The 27,094-nt window shown below is 42.9% G+C and overlaps 1 protein-coding gene across 1 annotated transcript in view; it reads left to right on the forward strand.

Annotated features, from left to right (window-relative positions):
* Positions 1 to 27,094, forward strand: part of LOC126271977 (exocyst complex component 2) — a 109,025-nt gene that overhangs the window by 1,632 nt on the left and 80,299 nt on the right. Inside the window, exons 3-6 of the mRNA XM_049974442.1 lie at positions 1,584 to 1,736; positions 20,265 to 20,412; positions 20,495 to 20,690; positions 26,543 to 26,663. Of these exons, the coding sequence (XP_049830399.1) occupies positions 1,584 to 1,736; positions 20,265 to 20,412; positions 20,495 to 20,690; positions 26,543 to 26,663 (618 nt within the window). The remainder of the gene's footprint in view (positions 1 to 1,583; positions 1,737 to 20,264; positions 20,413 to 20,494; positions 20,691 to 26,542; positions 26,664 to 27,094) is intronic.

The raw sequence follows: 27,094 nt of genomic DNA on the forward strand, positions 1-27,094 counted from the left end.
ATTTGCTGAGTTAGAAGGTCTCACTGTCAGTGTGTAGGCTGTGATATGAGTGTTTGAGTTTGTTATAGTGTTTAGGTTTTCCTAGAAAATAGTTTAGCCAACAAAGCCAAACATTAGTGTGCTTATCACTCAAATATATTTCTTCATAGCACTATTTATTTAAAAAAAAAAAAAAAAAAGTACGGTCCCCCCTTCACCTGTAAACTTATGCTGTAAGCCTTGTGTTGTTCTCCTTCTTTATCTTTCATGTCACTATGCTCTGTAATGGCTTTCAGGCTAACTATATAGACACACACACACACACACACACACACACACACACACAGGGTGATTCACGAAGATATGCAAATGTTTTGTTATTCTACAAGAAAATCGAAAGAAAAAAGTTTATATAAACATAGGTCTGCAAATGTTTAGTTATGGAGTTAGGGCAAATGAAAGATTTTTCCTGATATTCAGCAACTTCACTAATATGGACCCATCACAGAACTATATAAGGTTAAAGTAAAGCACAAATTCCATTTATTTTGTTGTTATTGATCTGGTGAATCTAATAAAACATGCCCCAGACATGAATGTGCAATAGGTTCCCAGGACATCTAGAAAAGCAAAGAAATCATTTCATAAAATTTTTTAATTCCAGACAATTGTAAAAAGTTTCTAACAGAAGTTGTAGAGAATTTAATTTTGCAAACATGATGGTAATAACGTTAACTGAAACTGTATGAATGTGTCAGGTGTTCTGCTTTTATTAATATCGTAGCAAATGTAAATTCATGTTAAACCGGAAAAAACAAAGCTCATTGTTAAGGAAGTTGTACACTGTACATACAGTTTCACAATAAATGTTCAAAAATGTCTCCACCAAGTTCAGTGCGTTTAACTGCATGTGTACGAAAAGATTCTGTAGCTCGTTTCAGTTTCACAAGGTTGTCCGTTAACTGCAGCCATAGCATTACCATTACATTGTCATAAATAGACACCACATCGGCGTATTCCTCTCGTAAATTTGAAAGGAATCCTTCTTTCACAATCAATCGACAAACTACAACATTTACTATGTGGTTTCACTTAAATACACTGTTGTTATTATGTTCTTTCTCTGAACAGTGCAGAAAACTAACTCATTTCAAGGTTACGAAGTGACAGAAACAACTCACTAATGGTTGCCAACAATGACCTGAACATCTCTACATTCTTAATGGAAAGTAAACAAATTTACTTGTATAATAATATTTGCTTCTCTGTATGTTCTGGAAAACTACTGCAGATACACGTCTGGGACATATTTTATTAGATTCACCAGACCAATAACAACAAAGTAAATGGAACTTGAGCTTTTCTTTAACCTCGTGCAGTTTTGCGATGGCTTCAAATTAGCGAAGTTAAATTTCAGGCAAAATCTTTTATTAGCCGTAACTCTGTAACCAAACATTTGCGAACCTATGTTTACATGAACTCTTTTCTTTAGTTTTACTTGTATGGTTGTACACAATTTCGTAATCCTTCTAATTGCGTCTGGAGGTTTTTATTGAGTTTTTTATGCATGTAGTCATCTAATTACATTTGAAATACTTTTAAAGGTCTTACAATATGTGGATGTGACTGCCAACTGTCTGCTGAATGGAAGTCACCCAACAAAATCATTGCACGATCTGGACCAGGAAAAGGTCGTGGAGATATTATTGTTACCACCCGGTCTGGTGGAAGAGGAACATCTACTGTGCAATTTAGAGGTATGTGTGCATGAAGTGCTGAGCATTGTGTCTTGTGTTTGTTTTTGTTAAGGCACTTGCTCTTTCCAGTGTCTTGTGTATTGTCTGTATCCTTCCAAAATCTTTTAAATTCTTTCAGGTATTGCTTAGAAAGCAAGTATGAAATCTCTTCACTGTAATAATTTTAGTTTTTGTCTTTCCATTTTCTCAGTTGCTATTGCTGATGTAAAATAAGTGTCATTTATGTCAGTGAAACATTGGGACTTATGTATATTGTACTCTGACAGAAAAACCATATTTTATAACTAACAATTCACTCAGGAAATTGTTTCCATCTGGTCTCTTCTCTTCTTTGTGATGTTTTAACATGTGACACTATATTATTTATTATTTAGTGCAGTTCAAACATAATGTTGTAATGAGGGTGTTCACGCTGTGTTGAAACAATGAGAACCTCTCAGCACTCAGATCACACCAGTCCTTGAGATGACTATATTTGAAGAAGTACTCTCTTCTCCCTAGCTTCAGCCACGTCAGTGTCATCCTCCTCCTCCTCTTCAGTTAACAGATGGGTTTGTTGCAGCTCTCCATGTTAGTCTATCCTGAATAACTACTGCCACCTACAGCCATTTGAATCTGCTTAATTTATTCATCATTGGTATCTTCCTTCAATTTTTACTGACCGCACTTCTCTCCAAATACCAAATTGATAATTATTTGGTGCCTTAGTGTGTGTCCTTTGAACTGATCCTTTCTTTTAGTCAACTTGTGCCACACATTTCTTTTCTGCTCAGTTCACTGCAGTACTTCCCCATTTGTTATTTGATCTACCCACCTGATCATGAGCATTGCTCTGAACACCAAATTTCAAAAGCTTTTTTTTTTTGTTTTGTTTTTGTCTGAACTGCATATTGTCCATGTTTCATTTATGTACAAGGCAATATTCCAGACAAATACCTTCAGTAAAGATGCCCACAGGTAAATTTATATTTGGTGTTAACCAAATTTCTCCTTTTTGAACTGCTTTCATTGCTGTACCCAGTCAGCATCTTATATCCTCTCTGCTTCAGCTATCATCATTCATTTTGTTGCTCAAATAGAAAAACTCATCTGAGGCTACTTTTAGTGTCTCATTTACTGATCAGATTCACAAAGCATCATCTGGTTTAGTTCAACTATGTTCCATTACCCTTTGTTTATCTTCTGTTAATGTTCATCCTACAACGTCTTTTCAATAGATTATCCATTCCACTCAACTGATCTTGCAAATCCTACGTCTTCTCTGACAGAATTACAATGTCGTTAGCAAACCTCATACAAAGGCTGTACCATAGGTACCCAACTCTATGTATAGATAGTGGTTGTTGTACCAATCTTATAAAGCCTGAGTTTGAAGTGTGACGATGCTACATTGTTTAGTATTTGTTTGGTAGCCATCAGTAGTGAACACCAACATGAATTTGTAAATGTAGATAAAACTGGTCATCATTGTGGAGTACGATAATGTACCCTGCTATTCCTCCCCTTTTGTGCCCTACTCCTTATTGTTGCTTTTGTTCGATACAATAGTTGCAGTCTGCCCAAAGCGGCCGAAGATAGTACTGCTGTGTGTGTGTGTGTGTGTGTGTGTGTGTGTGTGTGTGTGTGTGTGTGTGTGTTTTCCTTTCTATTTCTGAAGAAGGGTTTGGCCAAGAGCGCAGTTGTAATACTCTTTTCATTGTGTCTGTCTGCAATCCAGTCTGTCATCTTTATGGTGACTAGCAATCTATCCTTTTCATAATTGTTGACAGAAAATTGTGTGCAAGTTGAGTCCTGGGTTTGACCATAGAACAGAAGTGGTGTCAGGTGGATGTTGCAGTTGCGTGTTTGGGGATGTTTCACTGCAATAAAACCACATTTTGTGTCAATTCATAACCATGGATGGAATATAGGTCCATCACATCACACCTGATATGAAGGAACAGTCAGAACAGTGGATTGAAAAAGTAAAATTGGCTCCAAAGAAGGCAGAGACAATTCCATCTGCTGGCAAGGTTATGGTTTCATTTTTTGGGTTGTGCATGGGGTAATTTTCATTGATTATCTCCAGAAATGAAAAACAATCAATGGTGAGCATTTTCTAAACTTATTGCAGCATTTGACTGATAAAATCAACCAGTTGCTTAAAAGCAAGTTATATTTTATCGCGACAATGCAGCAGTTCACAAATCTATTATTGCCATAGCGAAAATCAGTGATTTAAAGTTCAAATTGCTTTGTAATGTACTTTATTCTCCAGATTTATCCCCTCTGATTATATTCTGTTACCAGGCTTTAAGAAATGAATGGCTTGGTGGTAAAAGATTTGCCAAATATGAATTGGTGGAGTCTGCAGCTGACGGCTTTTTTGTAGAGCTCAGTGTTTGTCACTACACATAGGGTATCAAAGCTATTCAGCATTGATGGGAAAAGTATATTGAGCTGAAATGAAACTATGTGGAGAAATAAAGATGTCTTCCCCTACATTTTTGTGTTTTCTTTGTCAATTTTGTAGTTGCTGGGACAGTCCTTGTAATTTATATTTCTTCTCCTTGAACTTCAATTTCATCTTCAAATTTTTTGTTGGTTTCCTTTACTGCTTGTTCAGTGTGCAGATTGAATAACATTATGAATAGACTACACTACTGTCATACTCCCTTCTCAACTACTGCTACCTTTCCATGACTGACTCCCCACTGCGGGTCCAGGGGTTAGAATAGGACCGAGGTATTCCTGCCTGTCGAAAGAGGCAACTAAAAGGAGTCTCTCACTTTTTGGCCCTACGAGTTCAGGTCCCATTCTACGGTTTGACCTGCCACTTTTGAAATTCTACAGAAGTGCAGGCCATATGGGGAAGGACGCCTTACGTGGTGCATGAGCTATCCATAGTGCTGTAAGATTCGATCTCCTGAATCTCTTGTCATGGCTTTGCATATTTGCAAACTATTTGGGTGAGGACACTTTCCAGGGTATGTCATCTTCTTCTGTTGTCTCCTGTCCTCTCTCGACCCCATGACGATATTGGATTTCTCTGTGCTGTATATCCAGCACGGTAGCATGGCCATTGTGGTGGGGCCGTCTTGTACCTATTTGGTGGTAGCCGCCTGACAACACAGGGCTCACACTGCTGATGTCTGAGCTGTAAACTCCCCACATACGTGAAGGAGTAGATGCTTGTATTCCTGGGTTATCAGGACTCCCAGCAATGGCCATCGTACCAGTTGGCCTTTGTTGTGGCTGGGTGACATCCATGGGGAGAGCCCATGATTGGAGTGGATGGCATCAGGGTGGATGACCCACAGTGAAGTGGACTAAGTCATCTCTTGCTGGTGACCGTACGGCACCAGCAGTCTCTAAGAAGGGCAAGATCAAATACAATGCCGACAGGTATGACCCTAAATTGTTTCCCTCCCTTTCTACACCATGGGAGGAACATATGGCTACAGAATGGACAGAGCCATATTCACCTCAGTTTTTAGTCTGTAGCACAACTGACGGGGACTCCTTTCTGCCTATGAACCCTCAATTTTTCGTTGAACACCTTCAGGATAAGTTTGGAGAAGTGACAGCACTGTCCAAGATGCGAAACGGCACAGTCTTAATTCAGGCAGTTTCCCCAGCCCAATCCCAAGTGTTACTTGCCTGTGACATGCTGGATGATATTCCTGTTTCTGTCACTCCCCATAAAAACCTCATCATGGTCCAGGGGATCATTTTCCCTCGTGATCTCCTCTTTCAGTCTGATGATGAGCTCTGCACCAATTTAGAACAGGGGGATGTTCATTTCATCTGGTGCGTTTACAGGGGACCAGAAGACAACAGAGTTGCTACCAGTGCCTTCATCTTGACATTTGAGGGTGATTAATTGCCTGAAATGCTGAGATGTTAAACCATACGTCCCTCTCCCATGTGGCGCTTTAAGTGTTCTAAGTTCGGACACATGTCTTCACGCTGCACTTCCAGCGCCGCATGTCGAGACTGCAGACGTCCACTGCACCCATATACTCCATAAGCGCCTCCTCCCACTTGCATCAACTTTGGAGAGCACCATTCTCCCTGCTCGCCAGACTGCCCAGTACTCCAAAAGAAGTGGAACATCATGAAGTACAAGACCCTGGACTGGCAGACTTACACAGAGGCTAAATGTAAATTTGAAAGATTACACCCCATTCGGTTGATGTCGACAAAGGCTGCAACTATGGCGTCCCAAGCGCCATTGGTTCCTCACTCTGTCCCACAACCAGTGAGCTTTCCAGGCCACCTGAATACATCCAGCACCTTGGTGGTAGGTGGAAAATCTTCCTCCATTGCTCCCAAAGCACCTACTTCGGGAACAAGGCCCCCTCAAATGCAAGGGACATTGGTCCCCTCCCCCCCCCCCCCCCCCTTGCCGCAGAAGCAACAGCCTCCTCCGGCTCCTCTCATGTGGAAGGGGTCCCTTGAGGTCGTCTCTACCAATGCCATGGTGGACACTGGCCAGTGGCTTAAGGAGCCATAAGCTATTGGATGAAGAGCTTCACGATTTTCCCCCGTGCCTGAAGCTGCTTGGGAGAATTCTTCCCAGCAAGCCCCTAAAGAGAAGCGAGAGAGCAAGCAAACTAAGAAGTACTCTGCTAAGAAACAGGACCCTATGGTGGCCCCAACACAACCACCACTCCCTATCAATTCTGCATCTGAGGATGCAATGGAGATCTTAGCGTCCTCTGCAGATCTGGATCTCACTGATGCCTCATCCACTATAGAAATGGCTACAAATACTCAATCGGTGGCAGCAGGTGACCCTAAGGCATAACCTGCCTCCATGCGCATTTCATGCCTTCCCAGCCTCACGATAACGTCATCCTCCAGTGGAATCACAGTGGTTTTTTCCACCACCTGGATCTGCTGCGGCAACTCTTAAGCTTGACACCTGCTATCTGCATTGCTCTTCAGGAAACCTGGTTTCCGGAAATGGGGACTCCTGCCCTCTGCGGCTATAGGGGATATTACCAAGAACCGTAGTGACTATAGTAGTGTGTCAGGTGGAGTTTGTGTCTATGTCCTAAACTCAGTATGCAGTAAACCTGTGCCCTACAAACCCCTCTTGAAGCTGTGGCTGTTAGGATAAGGACGACGCAGGAAATATCTGTCTGCAACGTATATCGTCGTCCTGATGGTGCAATACCCTGATCGCATTGGCTTCACTGATTGATCAACTCCCTAAACTTTTCCTGCTTTTGGGAGATTTTAACACTCAAAACCCCTTGAGGGGTTGCACCGTGCTAATTGTCCGAGGCAGAGATGTCGAATGTTTACTGCCACAACTCGACCTCTGCCTGTTAAATACAGGTGCCCCCACACATTTGAGTGTGGCACATGGCACGTATTTGGCCATTGATCTCTCGGTTTGCAGTCCTGGATTTCTCCCATCTATCCATTGGAGACCACATGACAACCTAGGTGGTAGTGACCACTTCCCCATCTTCCTGTCACTGCCCAGATGGGCTAAAAACAAGGCAGACTGGGAAACTTTCACCTCTGCTGTCGCTGCTGAATCTCCTCACATGGTAACATCGATGTGGTGATTGAGCAGGTAACTACAATGATCGTTTCTGTGGTGGAAAACACGATCCCTCGTTCTTTAGGGTGCCCTAGCGAAAGACAGTACCTTGGCGGTCACCAGAAGTCGCTGAGGCAGTTATGGACCGTCAGCAAGTTCTACAGCGGCGTAAGTGGCACCCTTTCCTGGAGCACCTCAAAGCGTTTAAACGGCTACTTGTCTGTGTTCGCCAGCTTATCAGAAGACGGAAACAGGAGTGTTGGGAGAGATATGTCTCGATCATTGGGTGCCATACGTCACCTTCCCAAGTCTGGGCAAAGATCAATAGAGTTTTTGGGTACCTGACCCCAACAGGTGTTCCCATAAATGGCGTGTTATCTACCGACGCAAACATGATTGTCGAGCACTTTCCTGAGCACTATGCCTGTGCCTCTGCATCAGAGAATTTCTCCCCAGCCTTTCGCTCTCTCAAACGGCTTGTGGAAGGGAAAGTCTTTTCATTCACTACACACCATAGTGAATCCTATAACTACCCATTTACAGAATAGTAGTTCCTCAGTGCTCTTGTACATGGGCCCGACACAGCTCCTGGGCCAGATCAGATCCACAGTCAGATGATTAAACATCTCTTCTCTGACCACAAGCGACATCTCCTTGTGATCTTCAACCAGATCTAGTGTGATGTTTTCATTCCAAAAACCCAATTGATGTGGATAGCTGTTGGCCCATCAGCCTCACCAACATTCTTTGTAAGCTGCTGGAATGTATGGTATGTTGGCAGTTGGGTCGGGTCCTGGAGTCATGTGATCTACAGGCTCAGTGTCAGGGCAGTTTCTGCCTGGGTCGCTCTACCGATGATAATCTTGTGTCCCCCGAGTCTGCCTTCTGAACAGCCTTTTCCAGACGCCATCACCTGGTTGCCGTCTTTTTTTTATTTACTACATCGTATCCTTGTCACATTATATGAGTGGGATCTCCGAGGCCCTCTCCCGATTTTTATCCAGAATTTCCTGTCGCTTTGTACTTTCCGTGTCCAAGTTGGTGCCTCCCATAGTTCCCCTCACATCCAGGAGAATGGGGTCCCACAGGGCCCGGTATTGAGTCTATCTCTATTTTTAGTGGCCATTAACAGTCTAGCAGCAGCTGTAGGGCCGTCTATCTCACCCTCTCTGTATGCAGACGACTTCTGCATTTCGTACTGCTCCACCAGTACTGGTGTTGCTGAGTGGCACCTACAGGGAACCATCCACAAGGCGCAGTCATGGGCTCTAGCCGGTGGCTTCCAGCTTTCGGCCGCGAAGTTCTGTGTTATGCACTTCTGTTGGCATAGTACCGTTCATTCGGAACGTGAACTTTACCTTAGACTCACTGTAGTGGAGACATATAGGTTTTTAGGACTGGTTTTTGACACCTCACCTTCGTCAGGTAAGTGGAAGTGCTGGCAGCACCTCACTGCCCTCTGCTACCCGAGCAACACCAACTGGCGTCCAGATCGCTCTACGCTGCTGCAGCTCTACAGAGCCCTTGTTCAATTGCACCTTTACTATGGGAGTCTGGTTCATGGTTTGGCAGCGCCCTCAACGTTGCGTTTGCTCGACCCAGCACACCACTGTGGTATTTAACTATTGACAGGAGCTTTTAGGGCAAGTCCAGTGACCAGTGTCCTGGCGGAGGCTGGAGTCCCTCCATTACAGGTCAGGCATGCGCAACTTCTCGCCAGTTACGTTGCACACATTTGTAGTTCTCTTGTGCGTCCGAATTACTGTCTTAGAATTGCAGTTCGCGTCTGATCCCTTCTATCTGAACTATAGTCGTTACTTTTAACACCTATACTCAAGGTCCATTCGCGTACACCTCTATGGTGTACACCTAGGCCCAGGCTTCGCCTGGAACTTTCACATGGTCCAAAGGACTCAGTTCACCCCACAGTTCTCCGCTGTCACTTACCCTCAATTCTTGACATGCACCGAGGCCACGAAGTGGTTTACAGTGACGGCTCGATGGCTGATGGTCTCGTCGCCTTCGCATATGCCTGTGGAGGACATATTAACAGTATTCCATGCCCGATGGGTGCAGTGTTTTCACTGCAGAGCTGGTGGCTACATCTCAAGCTCTTGAGCACATCTGTTCATGCCCTGGGGAGTCTTTCCTATTATGTACTGACTCCTTGAGCAGTCTACAAACTATCGACCAGTGCTACCCTTGTCATCCTTTGGTAGTGACCATCCAGAAGTCCAACTATGCCCTAGGTTGGTTCAATCATTCAGTGGTGTTTGTGGGGACTCCAGGACACGTCAGAATCCCAGGCAACAAACATGCTGAAAGGTTGGCCAAATAGACTACACGGAAACCGCTTATGGAGATTGGCATTCTAATAACTGACCTGCATTCATTTTTACGCCACCAGATTTTTCGGCTTTGGGAGACAGAATGGCATAGTCTCAATACGCACAACAAACTGCCTGCCATTAAGGAGACTATGAATGCGTGGCAGTCCTCCATGTAGGCCTCTCACAGGCTCCGCATTGGCCATGCTTGGGCGACCCGTGGCTACCTCCTGTGCTGTGAAGACCCGCCTCAGTCTGGATGCGGCACCCAGTTGACAGTGGCCCATTCATATTGCGATGCACTGTCCCACTTTGACTGTCCTGCAACAAAATCTTCAGTTACCGGACTCGTTGCCACTAATTTTATCTGTCAACGCTTCATCGGCTGATTTAGTTTTACGTTATATTTGTGAGGGTGTGTTTTATCGTTTGATCTAAGTTTTTTAGCACATGTACTTTGTCCCTCTGTGTGCTCCACCCTCGTGCTTTTAGGATGGAGGTTTTAATGTGTTGCAGGGTGACTGGCTTCTCTTTCTTATTCTCATTGTCAGCCAGCCATGGTAATCTGTTTTGTCGTTTTAATCTCTTTTACCTGTTTCTTGCATTTCTGTGGTTTTCTTCTCCCCTTTTGTCCATTTAAGTAGTTTGTTGCCCTTCAGTCGTTCTTTTGGTTTTTCCTTTCTCTCCATTTTGTGTTGTCAGTCTCGCTTGTTTTATTCTCACTCTTGTGGCATTGTTTTATTCAGAACAAGCAGTTTGGTCCCTTCCCTCCTCTTTTAAACCAACCAACCAATCATGACTGACTCTTATATCTTCAGTCTGGTTTCTGTAAACGCTGTGTTTAACAGTTTGCTCCCTACATTTTATTCCTGATACCTTCCGAATTTCAAAGGGAATAGCCCCATCAACGTCGTCAAAAGCTTTCTCTGAGTTTACAAAATCTGTAAATGTTGGTTTGTCGTTTGTTGACCTATCTTCCAGGACAAGTTGTATGGTTATTATTGCCTTGGGTGTTCCCACATTTCTCCAGAACCCAAACTGAACTTCCCTAAGGTTGGCTTCCATCAGTTTCTATATTCTTCTGTAAATGATTCATGCAAATATTTCTCTACCATGAAAAATTAAACTGATAGTTCGACAATATTCATGCCTGCCAGTACCTACCTTCCTTGGAATCATTACATTCTTCTTGAAGTCTGAGGGTATTTTGCCTGTCTCGTATATCTTGCACACCAGGTCGAACAGTTTTTTTGTGGTTGGCTCTCCCAAGGATCTCAATAATTCTTAGTGGGTGTCATCTACTCCAGGGCCTTTGTTTCCAGTAACATCATTGAGAGCTCTTTCGAATTCTTCCCAAAGTATGGTATCTCCTATCTTGTGTTTTCCACCTACACCTCTCGTTCTATATTGTGGCTTCATGTTCATTTCCCTTTTAGAGCCCTCTATATATTCCTTTCATGGTTCGCTTCTCTGCTTAGTATTGGCTTGCCGTCTCAGCTGTTAATATTCATAAAGTTGCTTCTCTTTTCTCCAAACATCTCTTTAATATTCTGATGGGCAGTATCTACCTCTCCGCCAGTTATGCGTGTTTCTGAAGTGTAGTATTTATTCTCTATCCATTCCTGCTATCAGGTGTGCACTTAACACCAATTTAATTTTTGAGATGCCTGTATTCCCTATCAGCTGTTTCTTTTGCTGCATTGTTATGTCTTCACCTTTCATCAGTCAAATTCAGCATCTCTTGTAATATCCAGGGATATGTAGTAGACTTGCCTTTTTACCTATTTGACCTTCTGCCTTCACTATTTCTTCTCTCAAAGCCACCCATTCATCTTCCGCTGTGTCCATTTCCCCTGTTTCAGTAAAAAATTGCCTGATGCTCTATATGAAATTCTCAACATCCTCAAGTTTTTTGAAATTACCTAGGTCCCATCTCCTTAATTTCCTACCTTTTTGCAGTTTCTTCAGTTTTAATGTGCAGTTCATAACCATTCAATTGTGGTGAGAGTCCACACTCATGCCAGGAAATGTCTTGCAGTTTAAAATCAGGTTTCAAAATCTTTCACTTATCATTATGTAATAAATCTGAGTGCTAACAGTGCCTCCAGGTCTCTTCCACGTGTACAGCCTTTGTACGTTGTTATTAAACCAAGTGTCAGTTATTATTAAATTATGCTTCTTTAACTTTTGCAACTATTGAGTTCCAGTTACTCATCACAATTAAATTTTCACCGACTGAGGTGGTGCAATGGTTAGCACACTGGACTCATAATAGGTAGTATGACAGTTCAAACCTGCATCCGGCCACCCTGATTTAGGTTTTCCTTGATTTCTCTAAATTGCTTCAGGCAAATGCTGGGCCGACGGGACTAATGACCTCACTGTTTGGTCCCCTCCTCCAAATCAACCAACCAACCACTTGAGGGTCCTTAATTATCTGCCTAATTTCTTTTGATCCATCATACATTCTTTCAGTCTTTTCACCATCTGCAGAACTAGTGGACATATGAAATTTTACTATTGTGTTGGGTGTTGGCTTTGTGTTTGTCTGTGCTACAATTATATGTCCACTATGCTGTTCGTAGTAGCTTACATCTACATTCACATTCATACTCCACAAGCCACCGAACAGTGTGTGGCGGAGGGCGCTTTACATGCCACTGTCATTACCTACCTTTCTTGTTCCATTCACCTATGGTTCGCGGGAAGAACGACTGCTGGAACGTGCACGCTCGAGTCTCTCTAATTTTGCTTTTGTGATCTCCTAGGGAGGTATAAGTAGGGGGAAGCAATACATTCGATACCTCATACAGAAACGCACCCTCTTGAAACCTGGACAGCAAACTACACCGCGATGCAGAGCGCCTCTCTTGCAGAGTCTGCCACTTGAGTTTGCTAAAGATCTCCATAACGCTATCACACTTACCAAATAACCCTGTGACGAAATGTACCGCTCTTCTTTGGATCTTCTCTATCTCTTCTGTCAACTCGACCTGGTACGGATCCCACACTGATGAGCAATACTCAAGTATAGTTTGAATGAGTGTTTTGTTATCCACCTCCTTTGTTGATGGACTACATTTTCTAAGGACTCTACCAATGAATCTCAACCTGGCACCTGCCTTACCAACAATTAATTTTGTATGATCATTCCACTTCAAATTGTTTTGTACGCATACTCCCAAATATATTTATAAATATACAATAAAGGATCCTTCTTTCTATGTATTCGCAATACATTACTTTTGTCAATGTTAAGGGTCAGTTGCCACTCCCTGCACCAAATGCCTATCCGCTGCAGATGTTCTTGCATTTTGCTGCAACCCTCCAATGCCACAACCTCCCTGTATACCACAGCATCATCCGCGAAAAGCCGCATGGAACTTCCGACACTATCTACTAGGTCATTTATATATATTGTGAAAAGCAGTGGTCCCATAACACTCCCCTGTGGCACCCGAATTCCTGTTTTCTTACTTTCTATTAGACTTACTCCTGAATTACTCTTATTTAGTTTTGTGTGTATAATCCTGTATTCATTTGACCAGAAGTCTTGATCTTCCTACCACTGCACTTTACTGATTCCTACTGTATCTTACTTCAACCTATCCATGTCCCTTTTTAAGTTCTCTGACCTCTCTACCCAGTTATGAGGTCTTAACATTCCAAGTTCCAACGACTAGAATGCCAATTCTGTTTTTCCTGGTGCCAGTATTCTTAGTTGTCCCCACTCGGAGATCCAAATGGGGATCTGTTTCAGCATTGGAATATTTTACCCTAGATGACGCCATCATTTAACCATACAGAAGAGCAGTATACCCTTAGAAAATTAACAGCTGTAGTTTCCCCTTCCTTTCAGCATGCCGGAACATCTTAAATTTCTGTGTTGAAGCTTAAATGCTGTTGAGTATTAGTATCATGTAATGATTTCCCCAACAGTTAAATGGTTAGTCAGCCACATTTTTGTTGGCTAATAACTTGGACTAGCTTCTGTTCCTGCTTCCCGAGTTTCAGTGCAGTGCTGCTTCTGTTTGCTTACAGTGCCTGTTGATGATTTACACTAAGGACAAATTTTTCAGACTGTCAATGGTAAGAAAAGCATTTCTGAAAAAGAGAAATTTGTTAACATCAAACGCAGATTTAAGTGTTAGGAAGTATTTTCTAAAAGTATTTATAAAAAAAAGGAAATGAGCATATGGCTTCATTGGCCGTGAGGCCTGATCCAGGGAAGTTCGGTTGCCAAGTGCAAGTCTTATTTCATACAACGCCACATTGGGCGACTTGAGTGCTAGTGATGAGGATTTATATGGAGTGTAGCCATGTGCGGAAGCAGAACATGCACGATAAACAGTTTAGACAAGAAGAGAATAGAAGCTTTTGAAATGCCGTGCTGCAGAAGAATGCTGAAGATTAGGTGGATAGATCATGTAACCAATGAAGAGGTACTGAATGGGATTGGGAAGAATGGAAATATGTGTCACACCCTGACTAGGAGAATGGATTGGTTGATAGGACGCCTTGTGAGACATTGAGGCATCACCAACTTAGTATTGGAGGGAAGTGTGGGGGGTAAAAATCAGGAGGAGACCAAGAATGAATACAGTAAGCAGATTTAGAAGGACGTAGGTTGCAGTAGTTACTGAGGTAAGAAGAGGCTTTTACAGGATAGAGTAGCATGGAGAGCTGCTTTGGTCTGAAGACAACAACAACACAAATAACAAGATACCTGTGCAGATTTATTTGTCTGACAGTGTCATACTTTGCAAATATGATTCCATACAATATTGTGGAAATGGCAGGTTGTTATCTTCCTTTGGAGTGGTTGTGAAAGGTCTTTGATATATACTTGTCACTCATCATCATCATCATCATTTAAGACTGATTATGCCTTTCAGCGTTCAGTCTGGAGCATAGCCCCCTTATAAAATTCCTCCATGATCCCCTATTCAGTGCGAACATTGGTGCCTCTTCTGATGTTAAACCTAATGCTTCAAAATCATTCTTAACCGAATCCAGATACATTCTCCTTGGTCGGCCATGACTCCTCCTACCGTCTACTGCTGAACCCATGAGTCTCTTGGGTAACCTAGCTTCTCCCATGCATGTAACATGACCCCACCATCTAAGCCTGTTCGCCCTGACTGCTACATCTATAGAGTTCATACCCATTTTTCCTTTGATTTCCTCATTGTGGACACCCTCCTGCCATTCTTCCCATCTACTAGTACCTGCAACCATCCTAGCTACTTTCATATCCGTAACCTCCTGAATCTACCCAGCTTTCACTCCCATACAACAAAGTTGGTCGAAAGATTGAACGGTGCACAGATAACTTAGTCTTGGTACTGTCTTCCTTCTTGCAGAAGAGAGTAGATCGTAGCTGAGCGCTCACTGCATTAGCTTTGCTACACCTCTCTTCCAGTTCTTCACTATGTTGCCATCCTGTGAGAATATGCATCCTAAGTACTTGAAACCGTCCACCTGTTCTAACTTAGTTCCTCCTATTTGGCACTCAATCCGTTTATATTTCTTTCCCACTGACATTACTTTTGTTTTGGAGATGCTGATCTTCATGCCATAGTCCTTACATTTCTGATCTAGCTCTGAATTATTACTTTGCAAACTTTCAGTCGAATCTGCCATCACAATTAAGTCATCAGTCTATTGTTTTTAACACACTTGTCACTGTGACATTTTAATTGAAATAACTTTATACAAGATACTAGTGGACCCAGCAATGATTCACAATTGCTACATATGTATGGGAATTGCATATGCATCCAAGATTCCATGCCCCACCCTGCCCATCTTCCCCCCCCCCCCTCTCTCTCTCTCTCTCTCTCTCTCTCTCTCTCTCTCCTCTCTCTCTCTCTCTCCTCCTTCTCTCTCTCGCTCTGTGTACATTCCCTCCCCCTCACCCCTTTCCCCATCTCTCCTGCCTCTGCCCATCTCTTCCTCCCATCTCTCTATACCCATTGCTGTCTGAATGTCCAATAGCTCTGTACCCCCCCCCCCCCCCCCCCTCCTCTCCCCCAATTCCCTCAGTGCATAAGCTCCTCCCACCTTCCACTGTCTATCTCCCCCACTCCCATGTCCATTTCCATCTGAATGTTTGTTAAAGTGTTGTGTGAAAATTTGTAATAAATTGGTTAAAAACTTGGAGAGTTTTTGGCAACAGCTTTCAGGTGATGCCCTTAAGACTAAATAGTACAGAACCAGTAAACCCCCATCCCCGGCTCTTCAAAGAATCTAACTCCCATGTATAAAACATCATATCTCCAGGTTCATTCAGTTCTCTATGTGGATGCTGACTGCAAAATGTGTTGCAAGTAGAGTAAGTGTTGCAAATAGAGTAAGTAGTAAAGACATAATAAATTAAAACATCATGCCAGATGCTGCATGAACAGTGAAAATGCATTAAGTGATAAAATTTATTTATTTATTTTTGGGTGTGGAGGGTGATGTCAATTAGAAATAGTTTTGTAAAGGTTGGAAATTATGTGTAGAATGTGTTGGAAGTCTCTAAATGCTCTCATTCTCAAATACCAAACGAATGAGTAATTAGACTCTGTGAATTATGCTGCCTCAAGATATATAAACAGTTCTTAACAGCAGTACTTGTCTAACCATATCAAACCTTTAACATAAGATCATAGCTCTTCATGCTTGGGTTGTGATAGCCTTTCAAATTCAGTCAATAACTATATGAAATGTAGAAAATCAAATTTTTGTTGCCTCCAGAAACCATTGGGTAGGCACCCTGCAAATGGGACCAAGCCTCAGGTTAGTCATTTAGCAATAAAGATACACACACTGACACATACTTGCCTAGTTTCATTGTTCTGGCTAACCACATTTGTCTTGTCTTACTGGAGGTGGTCCATGGTTTCAGTACAGGGAAAGCTGGAAATTTGTTGCGAGTGTTGTCAAATTATCAAGAGCCCAAGTGTTCTACCAATTTTTGACCCCTTCAGTTATTTTTCACAATATGTGTTTTTGTCATTTGTATATAGGTATCGCACTTCTTCCAGAAACTGTCAAAGTGAGACACAAGTAACAACAAGAAATTTGGAAATAATACGCATTATGAAGTAATTATCACTTGATATCAACAGTTTTAAAAACATCAGACTTAATTATTTAAACCTTAGTTGAAAATATTTGAAATACTTCCTGGTGATTTAAATTCCTTAATAAATGAGTGAAAAATCTATTTTAAAACATCTTTTGATGTGGCTCCAATTAGAGTTTTTAACTTCACGTTATGCCTTCTCTTGTCATACTCACAATAGATGGGTCCATCTCATCCAGAGGTTTTAGTGACTGCCCCTCCTTTCTAACCTTTACCAATCTCTTCCACTTTATTCCCTGAAGTAGAATGTAATTGTTCTGAAAACTAGGAATAGTTTTTTGCTTGTGAATATTTATATTGGTGGTACTGGAATTTTATGTGCTGAAAGTACTGGTAATCCATTCTCTCTCTTTTTAATTTTATAATTACGTCAAGTGAACTTCCTTTTGAGACAAATTTAGGTTACATCTTTTCTTTCCCTTTGTAATCCTTGTAACAGTTATTTTCAATTTTCACATTTAGCACTCTTAAGTAATTGTGTAAACGGACACGAGACTCTGCTGCCCATCACTGGGTTCAAACGTTGGTTTGCTGCTGGCTGTGACGAAGAGGTTGGTGGGGGTACATCTATGGATGGGTCCTGATGACAGAATAACAACATTTATGAAGAACTGCAATACATTGGTTATTGGCCCTCTGGCTGGGGTTTGCTTCTGCTCCTAATATTTCAGCAATGACGAAGGTGCTGGCTGATGCTCAGATGTGCACCTGCTGAGGTAACTGTAGCTTCTTTGGCATAACTGAAACCTGCTGTTTTGCAGTGGTGCTGTGCCTTGCTGGTTTGTACCATGAAGGCTGGAACCATGTGCTGTGGGTCTCTGTTGCTCGATACCATATTCTGTCCTCTGTGCAGGACTCCTTTTATTTAGAAAGCCACTGACAGTCCTCCATTCAGTTATGTCACTGTCTGTGCATTCCATAGCATGTACCTTACAGTTGAGTCCATCTGCATTAGTGTGCAACCTTCCTGGGTAATATACTACCTCACAATCCAATTCGCTTAACCATACCCAGTTCCAAAAATCACTTCAAGCATTTCCTTCTCTGTAGTAGTATAATTTCATTTAGCATTATTGAGCTGCTGTGAAATATATGCAGTAGGGTGTCCTGTCTATCTACTTTGAGACTCAAAATAACCCTTAGCACGAAAGTGCTTGACTCACTAGAGAGAATAAATGGGTTTTCAAAGTCTGGCTAGACAAAAACGGGACTAGATGTCAACAGATCTTTTAACTTCTGGAACGCCATCTCTCACTAAGCTACTCAGTGAAACTTCAGTCCTTTCCATAGCACTTGCATGAGAGGTCATGCAGTTTCTGCTAATTATGGAACATACCTATGGTAAAAATTCGTGAGCCCCAAATGAAACGACGATTCCTTTACTATGTTGGTGGGTGTTGGAAAATTTTGAAAGGCCTCAACTAGCTTTGGATCACTATGAATTATATCCTGCCCTGTAAAGTGAACCAAATAGTGAACTTCTGGCAGTACAAAATGGCATTTCTCTAAGCTCAATGTTAACGGTGCAGTGTGCAGATGATCAAACACTTTGTACATTTACACCAATTGTTTTGGAATATCCTTTGAATACGCGATTATGTCATCCAGGTACACTATGCACAGTTGTATTTTTAATGCATGGAACACACTCTCTAACACATGAAAGGTTGCCGGCCTGTTTTTAAGTCCAAAAAGTGTGCAGCAAAACTGAAGGTGTCCAGTCAGTGTGGAGAATGCAGTTTTTGGTCAGTCCTCTGGTGTCACTGCCAACTGGTGGTAATCACTATACAAATACTGTGTTGTTAAATACTGACACTGACACAAGTTGTCCAGTGTTTCTGTTATATGAGGCATAGGATATGCATCCAACCTTTCTCTGTTTGAGGAACTGGTAATCGCAACAGAAACATTATGTTTGCAACCATCTGGTGTTGTTTTTTGCTTACAATTACAATAGGAACATGCCAAGGACTGCAGCTAGGTCCTGTGATGCCATCTACAAGTTGCTGGTCTATAAACGCTTCCATAATCAGCTGTAAATGCCTTGGAACTCAATACAGTTGTTTGTTGATGGATGCCTGATTTCCAGCAGGAATTTGGTGCTGGCAGATAATGGAACCGACGGATTAAATAATGCCTTGTACCCACTCAGTAGTTTTTCCACTAATGACAGTGCATTACCACAATGCAACCCAGGTAATGATGGCCCTCCCTGACAGGCAGCAGCCTGCAGGCAGCGTCCGACAATCAAATAGTGACAGTGATGAGTACAGTGGCGGCATCACTCTGGCACCTCCTAGACAATGACCTGTATTATGATGCTAACTATGACAATGACTGTGATGACTCAGAAACGGTGGCGTCTCTGAATGACATAGGCTCTGTGTCGCTCCAGTATCTCACGGTGGTCGACGATGACCTGCCTGTGGGTCCTGAAATATGGCTTTCTGCTGCTGATGTGTGCAGTTCATCATCTCCAAAAGGATGATAGAACACTGTGGTGTTGCTCAGTTGGCATAACTGACCCGATTACCACCCTTGATGTTGATAGCTGGAGTGCGGCGAGCTGTGTCTTGTCACGTCCTCCGATGGCCAGTGGACACAGCGTTCTCCTTTGTACTGCTGAACTCGGTGCTCTGCCAACCCACTTGCATCACATGATCATACCACTGAGCTGTGCAACAGAATGTAACAAACATATGACTTCTGGCTCCCAATATTCATTTGCATTTATTTCTGTGAAAGTCTTGTCTTTAACTAACTGAACTGTGTTAATCATTCGACCCTGTGCAATAGTCAATATGGGTGAATCTTCAACCAAAACAAAATTTCACGCTCAAATTCGGTGTTATATTTGGCCAAATTTGATGTCATTTGTTGCTAGATTAAGTGCTGCTTTTTTTCAAATTCAGTGTTGCTTTTTTGCACAATTTGGTGTTATTTTTTGCCAGTTTTGGCGTTATTTTTTGCATGAGTTCCTGTTGTTTTTGCCATATTCAGTCTTTTTTTTTCCAAATTCAGCTTTTTCCTGTGAAACTTAGTGCAATTTTTTGCCAAATTTGATAATATTTTTTGGCAAATTCAGTGCCTTTTTCCCAGTTCTGAGTTGTATCCCACCACCAATTTTTGTGTTGTCCCACCCCCTCATTTTGTGTTGTTTACTGCCAATTTCTGTGTCATTTTTTTTTTCAAATTATGTGTAATTTTTGCAAAATTGGATTTTTTTGCCAATTTGTTACAAGATAAATGAAATGTCATTTTAAGATTATGCATGAACCTCAGCCTTGAGGAAATTAGATATCACTACAGATTGTGAACATCAGTAAACTACCATTCTTAGATTTATAACATTTTTATACAGCAAAATTACGAATTTTGTGACATATTGTAAAAATTGCCTATTTTGTTAAAAACTGCTAACTTCACATTATTTTCCATGTTATATTTTTTTGTGAAATCTTCTTGTCCCTATGTATGAGTAAAACTACTCCATTGTTGTGTTTACTTCTATAGTAATATTATGTCCTACACAGGTTATCATGAGACAATTGGTCCTTTGAAAGAAAGTGCCGTTTGGGTTGAAGAAGCTCCACTTCGGACGCTTGTTTGGGGGCGAAGATCACTTTCCCCCACAAGTTATCAACAGGAAGATCCGCTAGGTCTATCTGTTGAAGAAAATGAGTAAGTTAATAGATTAAGTGTTTGCTTGTGTCGGTCTTCTAATTAAACAAATAAATGTCTCACGTCTTGCTCAATCTTTCAGTAAGAAATTTCCTGAGGATGACCTTCGAGAGCTTTTTCCTGATGGATCAGGTGATCTAACATCAGAGCAGTTTGTAGCTGCTTGGTTTCTTCTTGAAAACCACCATGCAACATCCTTTGAAGATTTAAAGGCTGGCCTCGCATTTCTGCGACGGAAAGTTGATGGGCAAAAAGAAGGACAACTTTCATTTTTGAAAGTGAGATGCACTGCTTAACATGAAGTTTTAAGTAATGTACTGTATTATGGTAAATATTTGCTTGCAGAAATTTGCTGAGATGGTAATAGAGGATATATCTGCTAATTTTGCTTTTGTACAGTTCACCAAAGATTTCCTTCGGGGATATGGTCTTGAGTGTACATAGAAACGAAACTGTGGATACTGACTTTGGTTGCAAGTTATCCTTTACTTTGGTATTTTAGGATTGAATTTGGGTGGAGCATACTTCCTGACATCCAGATTTATATTTCCATAGTTTCTATATTTCAGCTGCAGTGAATTCAGAATGGCATCCAAATTACTTCTCCATCCTTGTTTCCCCTAAACGTATGTTCCATCGTGTAAGACCTTGTCGTTAATGGGACACAAAACATTAATTCCCCCCTCCCCTTTATTTTTTTTAAGAATGATCTTCATTAATTTAGAAAAAAATTGCCATTATACTTTGATTAAATCTTGAACATCAAAGTATTTTTCCACAGTATATTTAATATACTTTGCCAAGTTATTGAATCCATGTATACCCTTCCATGTGACAGTATGGAAGGTCATATATTAACTCCCTTCTGCATTCTGAAAATAATATCCCTGCTAAAAGACCCTCGCTCCCCTAAAAAAGAAATATTCATATTCAGTAGCAAATAGAAACTATTAGAATAAACTAGCTTCTTTATTTGTAGACCACATATACCTGCAGTCCTGCGTACTTTACTGTAGTATAACAAAGGTATTTGTTAATTAAAGTGTATTAGTAAGTTTTTCAGTACAGATTGTGCTTAATTTGTAGTTCTAAAAACTGAATAGTATCTACTACTTGCAACATCGGTATATCACATTATATGTACCTCCAATTTTGAGGAAGTATTTTATTTATTTAATATACGGGTTGTCATTCTACTGGTGCTTGTCACTTTTTAATTTTGCATGTTGATTGATATGGTGCAACGCATCCTCAAAAAGTTTCAGAATGAGCATGGAAACTGGAATCTTCCTCCCCTCTAAAAGTTGATTATGAAATAATCAGTGAAAATAATCAGTGTTTGAAAATATATTATAGATACGTAAATAGTTTACTCACCAAGCATCGGCAAGAATAACACACGAAAGATGTGGAAATACGTGAGCTTTTGGAGCCAGTGTTTCCTTCTTCGGACTCACTAAGCATTGGCAAGAATAATAGATGAAAGATGTGGAAATCTGTGAGCTTTTGGAGCCATTATCACATTCTTCTGACATAAGGGTTGAAGGGAAAGGAAGAAGGATGCAGGAAAAAGGGCTGGTGAAGTTTGAAATGGGAAGAGTTACAGAAAAGTTGCCCAGAATCGTGGGTCAGAGGAGGCTTACTAGATAGGATGAGGAGGAGAGACTGTTTGTTGGTGTCTGCGCAAGATGGGATTAAAAACCTAAGAACTGAGAAGTGGAAGGTAGGGTAATGAGTTACACAGATTACTGGGAAAAAAATCATGAAAGCGTCAATCAGAATGGAAAGTTAAGCTCATTATATGTGGTACACTAGATCGCGTGTTAATGAGTTACACAGATTACTGGGAAAAAAATCATGAAAGCGTCAATCAGAATGGAAAGTTAAGCTCATTATATGTGGTGGTCAAGTGAGTAGGACAGGGAAAAATAGAGAGATTGGAAAAAATATAGGAAAATAAACGGGAGTGAAGAAAAGGAACTGATAAAAAACTTCTCAGTCTGCAGACGTTAAGATACAGATGGCAGTGTGATGAAACAGGCACTATGATCTATTTCCTCCCTCCCTCCCTCCCTCCCTCCCTCCCTCCCTCCCTCCCTCCCTCCCTCCCTCCCTCCCTCCCTCCCTCCCTCCCTCCCTCCCTCCCTCCCTCCCTCCCTCCCTCCCTCCCTCCCTCCCTCCCTCCCTCCCTCCTCCCTCCCTCCCTCCCTCCCTCCCTCCTCCCTCCCTCCCTCCTCCCTCCCTCCTCCCTCCCTCCCTCCCTCCCTCCCTCCCTCCCTCCTCCCTCCCTCCCTCCTCCCTCCCTCCCTCCCTCCCTCCTCCCTCCCTCCCTCCCTCCCTCCCTCCCTCCCTCCCTCCCTCCCTCCCTCCCTCCCTCCCTCCCTCCCTCCCTCCCTCCCTCCCTCCCTCCCTCCCTCCCTCCCTCCCTCCCTCCCTCCCTCCCTCCCTCCCTCCCTCCCTCCCTCCCTCCCTCCCTCCCTCCCTCCCTCCCCTCCCTCCCTCCCTCCCTCCCTCCCTCCCTCCCTCCCTCCCTCCCTCCCTCCCTCCCTCCCTCCCTCCCTCCCTCCCTCCCTCCCTCCCTCCCTCCCTCCCTCCTCCCTCCCTCCCTCCCTCCCCTCCTCCCTCCCTCCCTCCCTCCCTCCCTCCCTCCCTCCCTCCCTCCCTCCCTCCCTCCCTCCTCCCTCCCTCCCTCCCTCCCTCCCTCCCTCCCTCCCTCCTCCCTCCCTCCCTCCCTCCCTCCCTCCCTCCCTCCCTCCCTCCCTCCTCCCTCCTCCCTCCTCCCCCCCTCCCTCCCCCTCCCTCCCCCTCCCTCCCCCTCCCTCCCCCCCTCCCTCTCTCCCTCTCTCTCTCTCCCTCCCTCTCTCTCTCTCTCTCTCTCTTTGTCGTTCAGCACTTTCAGAGTTTGCCCCACATTCAAGAGAATGGGGTTTCTCAGAGCTCTGTACAGACTGTCCCACTCTTTTTAATTGTTATTAATGGTCTCGCAGCAGTAGTGGGATCCTCAGCCTCCCCTTCTCATATGCTGACGATTTTTGTATTCCCTTTTGCTCCTCTTCCTATTGGTGTGGTTGAACATTGACTGCAGGGAGCCATACAAAAGGTGCAATAGTGGGCACTCACTCATGGCTTTTAGTTGTCAGCTGCAAAGACTTGTGTCATGCACTTATGTTGTTGTCTTACTGTCTACCCACATCCAGAACTTTACCTCAGTCACCAGCTACTTAAAGTAGTGGAGACTTACTGCTTTTCAGGACTGGACTTCAACACCACTTAACTTGGCTTCCACATCTTCATCAGCTTAAGGAAAAGTGCTGGCGGCATCTTAATATTATTCGATACCTGAGTGATACCGACTGGGGTGCTCATCGCCCTACAATGCTGCAGCCGTTTGGAGCCCTTGCACAGTCCCGTCTTGACTATGGGAGCCCAATGTGTGGTTCAGCATTGCCCTCAGAATTGCAGCTGCTGTACTCTATACACCACTGTGGAATTTGGCTTCGGGGCTTGGGACAGAAGCTTTTCGAATGATCTCATGCCGCCTCATGGAAGCTGGCTTTGCTCCACTGCAGATCAGGTGACAACAACTGCTTGCAAATTGTACTGCACACATTCATAGTTCATCTCATCATTGCAATTACTATCTCCTTTTCCCTAACACAGTGATCCAGCTCCCACAACGGCAACCCAGATTGGGGATTCCAAATGCAATCCATGTCCAGTCGCTTGTTATTGTACTTGACGCTTTACCTCTACCTTTCATGTAGGTCCATTCGTGTACACCTCTATGATCCATGCCTCGGCCACAGCTTTGTCCACACCTATTGCAAGGCCCAAAAGGCTCAGTTCTGCCGACAATTTTTTTTTCTCTCTCCGTGGTGATTTCAAGGACACATAAATAATCTACGCTGATGGCTTGATGGTCGATAGTCACATTGGCTTCACTTACGTCCACGCTGTACATACTGAACAGTGCCGGATGGCTGCATTGTTTTCACTGCAGAGTTGGTAGCCATCCCTTGCGCTCTTGAGCATATCTGCTCCTGCACAGATGAGTCTTTTGTTATCTGTAGTGACTCCTTAAGCAGCCTACAAGCTCTTGATCAGTGCTTCCCTCACCACTCTTTGGTAATGACTATCCAGGAATCTTTTTATGCCCTTGGAAATAGTGAATGCTTAGAGTCCTTCATTTGGACCCCAGGAAATGTTGGGATCCCAGGCAATGAACTCGCTGACTGCTGGCCAAACAGGCTACTGGTAAACTAACTCTGGAGACTGGCCTGCTGGAGACTGATCACTGATTGGACTTACACTGTGAAGTTTTTGCTATCTGGGATACTGAATGGTGCTTCCTCAGTACACCAACCAAACTACACTATGTGATCAAAAGTATCCGGACACCCCCAAAAAATACGCTTTTATATTAGGTGCATTGTGCTGCCACCTACTGCCAGGTATTCCTTATTATCGACCTCAGTAGTCATTACACATTGTGAGAGTGCAGAAGGGGGTGCTCCGCAGAACCCAGGGGCATTGAACGTGGTCAGGTGATTGTGTGTCACTTGAGTCACATGTCTGCACGCGAGATTTCCACACTCCTAAATATCCCTAGGTTCTCTGTTTCCGATGTGATAGTGAAGTGGAAACGTGAAGGGACACTTACAGCACAAAAGCGTACAGGTGACGCCGCCTGTTGACTGACAGAGACGGCTGACAGTTGAAGAGGGTCGTAATGTGTAATAGCAGACATCTATCCAGACCATCACAAGGAATTCCAAACTGCATCAGGATCCACTGCAAGTACTGTGACAGTTAGGTGGGAGGTGAGAAAGCTTGGATTTCATGGTTGAGTGGCTGCTCATAAGCCACAAATCATGCCGGTAAATGCCAAACGATGCCTTGCTTGATGTAAGGAGAATAAACATTGGAGGATTGAACAGTGGAAAAACGTTGTATGGAGTGACGATTCATGGTACACATTGTGGTGATCCAATGGCAGGGTGTGGGTATGGTGAATGCCCAGTGAACATGTGTAGTGCCAGCAGTAAAGCTCGGAGGTGGTGGTGTTATGGTGTGGTCATGTTTTTAATGGTGTGGTCTCGCATCCCTTGTTGTTTTCGATGGCACTATCACAGCACAGGCCTACATTGATGTTTTAAGCACCTTCTTGTTTCATGCTGTTGAAGAGCAATTGGGGGATAGCGATTGCATCTTTCAACATGATCGAGCACCTGTTCATAATGTATGCCTGTGGCAGAGTGGCTACATGACAATAACCTCCCTTTAATGGACTGACCTGCACAGAGTCCTGACCTGAATCCTATAGAACATGTTTGGGATGTTTTGGAACACCGATTTCGTGCCAGGCCTCACCAACCGATATCGAGACCTCTCCTCAGTGCAGCACTCTGTGAAGAATGGGCTGCCATTCCCCAAGAAACTTTCCAGCACCTGATTGATTGTATGCCTGTGAGAGTGGAAGCTGTCATCAAGGCTAAGGGTGGGCCAACACCATATTGAATTCCAGCATTACCAATGGAGAGTACCATGAAGTCATTTTCAACCAGGTGTCCGGATACTTATGATTACATAGTGTGTTGCAGAGGAGCTTGCTCACCCTTTTTTCTTCTTGTGATCAGCCATCACCAGCCATCAGCTATATTCTTTTAATACCTCCTACTGCTTCATTCCTTTCTGTGCCTTTTCTCTTGCCTCTTTTATTTTCTCCATCAGTGTGTTTCCCAGTTAGTTTTCCATCTTTTTTACTTTCCAGACTTTTTTGGGGAATGGTTTTACTCCGTGACCTGTTTGAATATGGAAAATAGGACTGATGACTCAGTAGTTTAGTCCCTCTCTCTCCAGCCCAACTAGCTATCCAAGCTCCCTTTCTCTCTCCCTCCCTCATATTTTTAGTGGCTACTGGTTCTGCTGATGAGCACAGAAATGTCTTGACTGACAGTAAATGAACTTTCCTTGGGAGATTAGTATAAAGTACTCATAGTACCCCATAGCAAATTGTCATTTGTGCCTTGCTGCAGAAGCTAGTATGATTGCAAAACATATACTTATGAATCATATAACCCCGAAATTTATGCCACAGCTTGATAATATGTAAATTTCTTTTTGTTTCCAGACAAATGTTGGCTCTGTAATGGAGCAGCTAGATACTCTGATGGTTTTGAAGGAGAAATTTGAAGCTGACATGAAAGAGTTTGGTCCTGATCAAACAGCCACAGTCGAGAAAGCTATTAGAGGTATGAAAACCAATGAACTGGCAAGTTAGAACAACAGTTCATTAAAACGGTTAACACTAGAGAGCTTTGTGAAGTCACGTTGCATTACCCCCCCCCCCCCCCCCCAAAAAAAAAAAAAAAAAAAGGTTGCAGTGAGATGGTCAGATGATCACCCCTGCCCCTCCAAACAAATCTTCTTGACTTTTCTACGTAGCCCATTATTTTACATTGATCTGTTCAAGTGAAAAATCTTTTACTGTTAATAATTGCACTTACTATCTGTTTTGCCGTAGTGCTAAGATCTGCTTTCATTTCAAGCGCAAGTCCAGTTTTCCAGAAATGTTTTATAATATTTCAACATTTGTATGGTTTGTGCACTCTATACAAACACTGATTCTTGCTGTATTCATAGTGCTCTGTAAGCTACCTGTGAATGGGAAGATTCCAAGAAA

The sequence above is a fragment of the Schistocerca gregaria genome, chromosome 5, assembly GCF_023897955.1.
Source record: "Schistocerca gregaria isolate iqSchGreg1 chromosome 5, iqSchGreg1.2, whole genome shotgun sequence".
Classification (NCBI taxonomy): domain Eukaryota; kingdom Metazoa; phylum Arthropoda; class Insecta; order Orthoptera; family Acrididae; genus Schistocerca; species Schistocerca gregaria.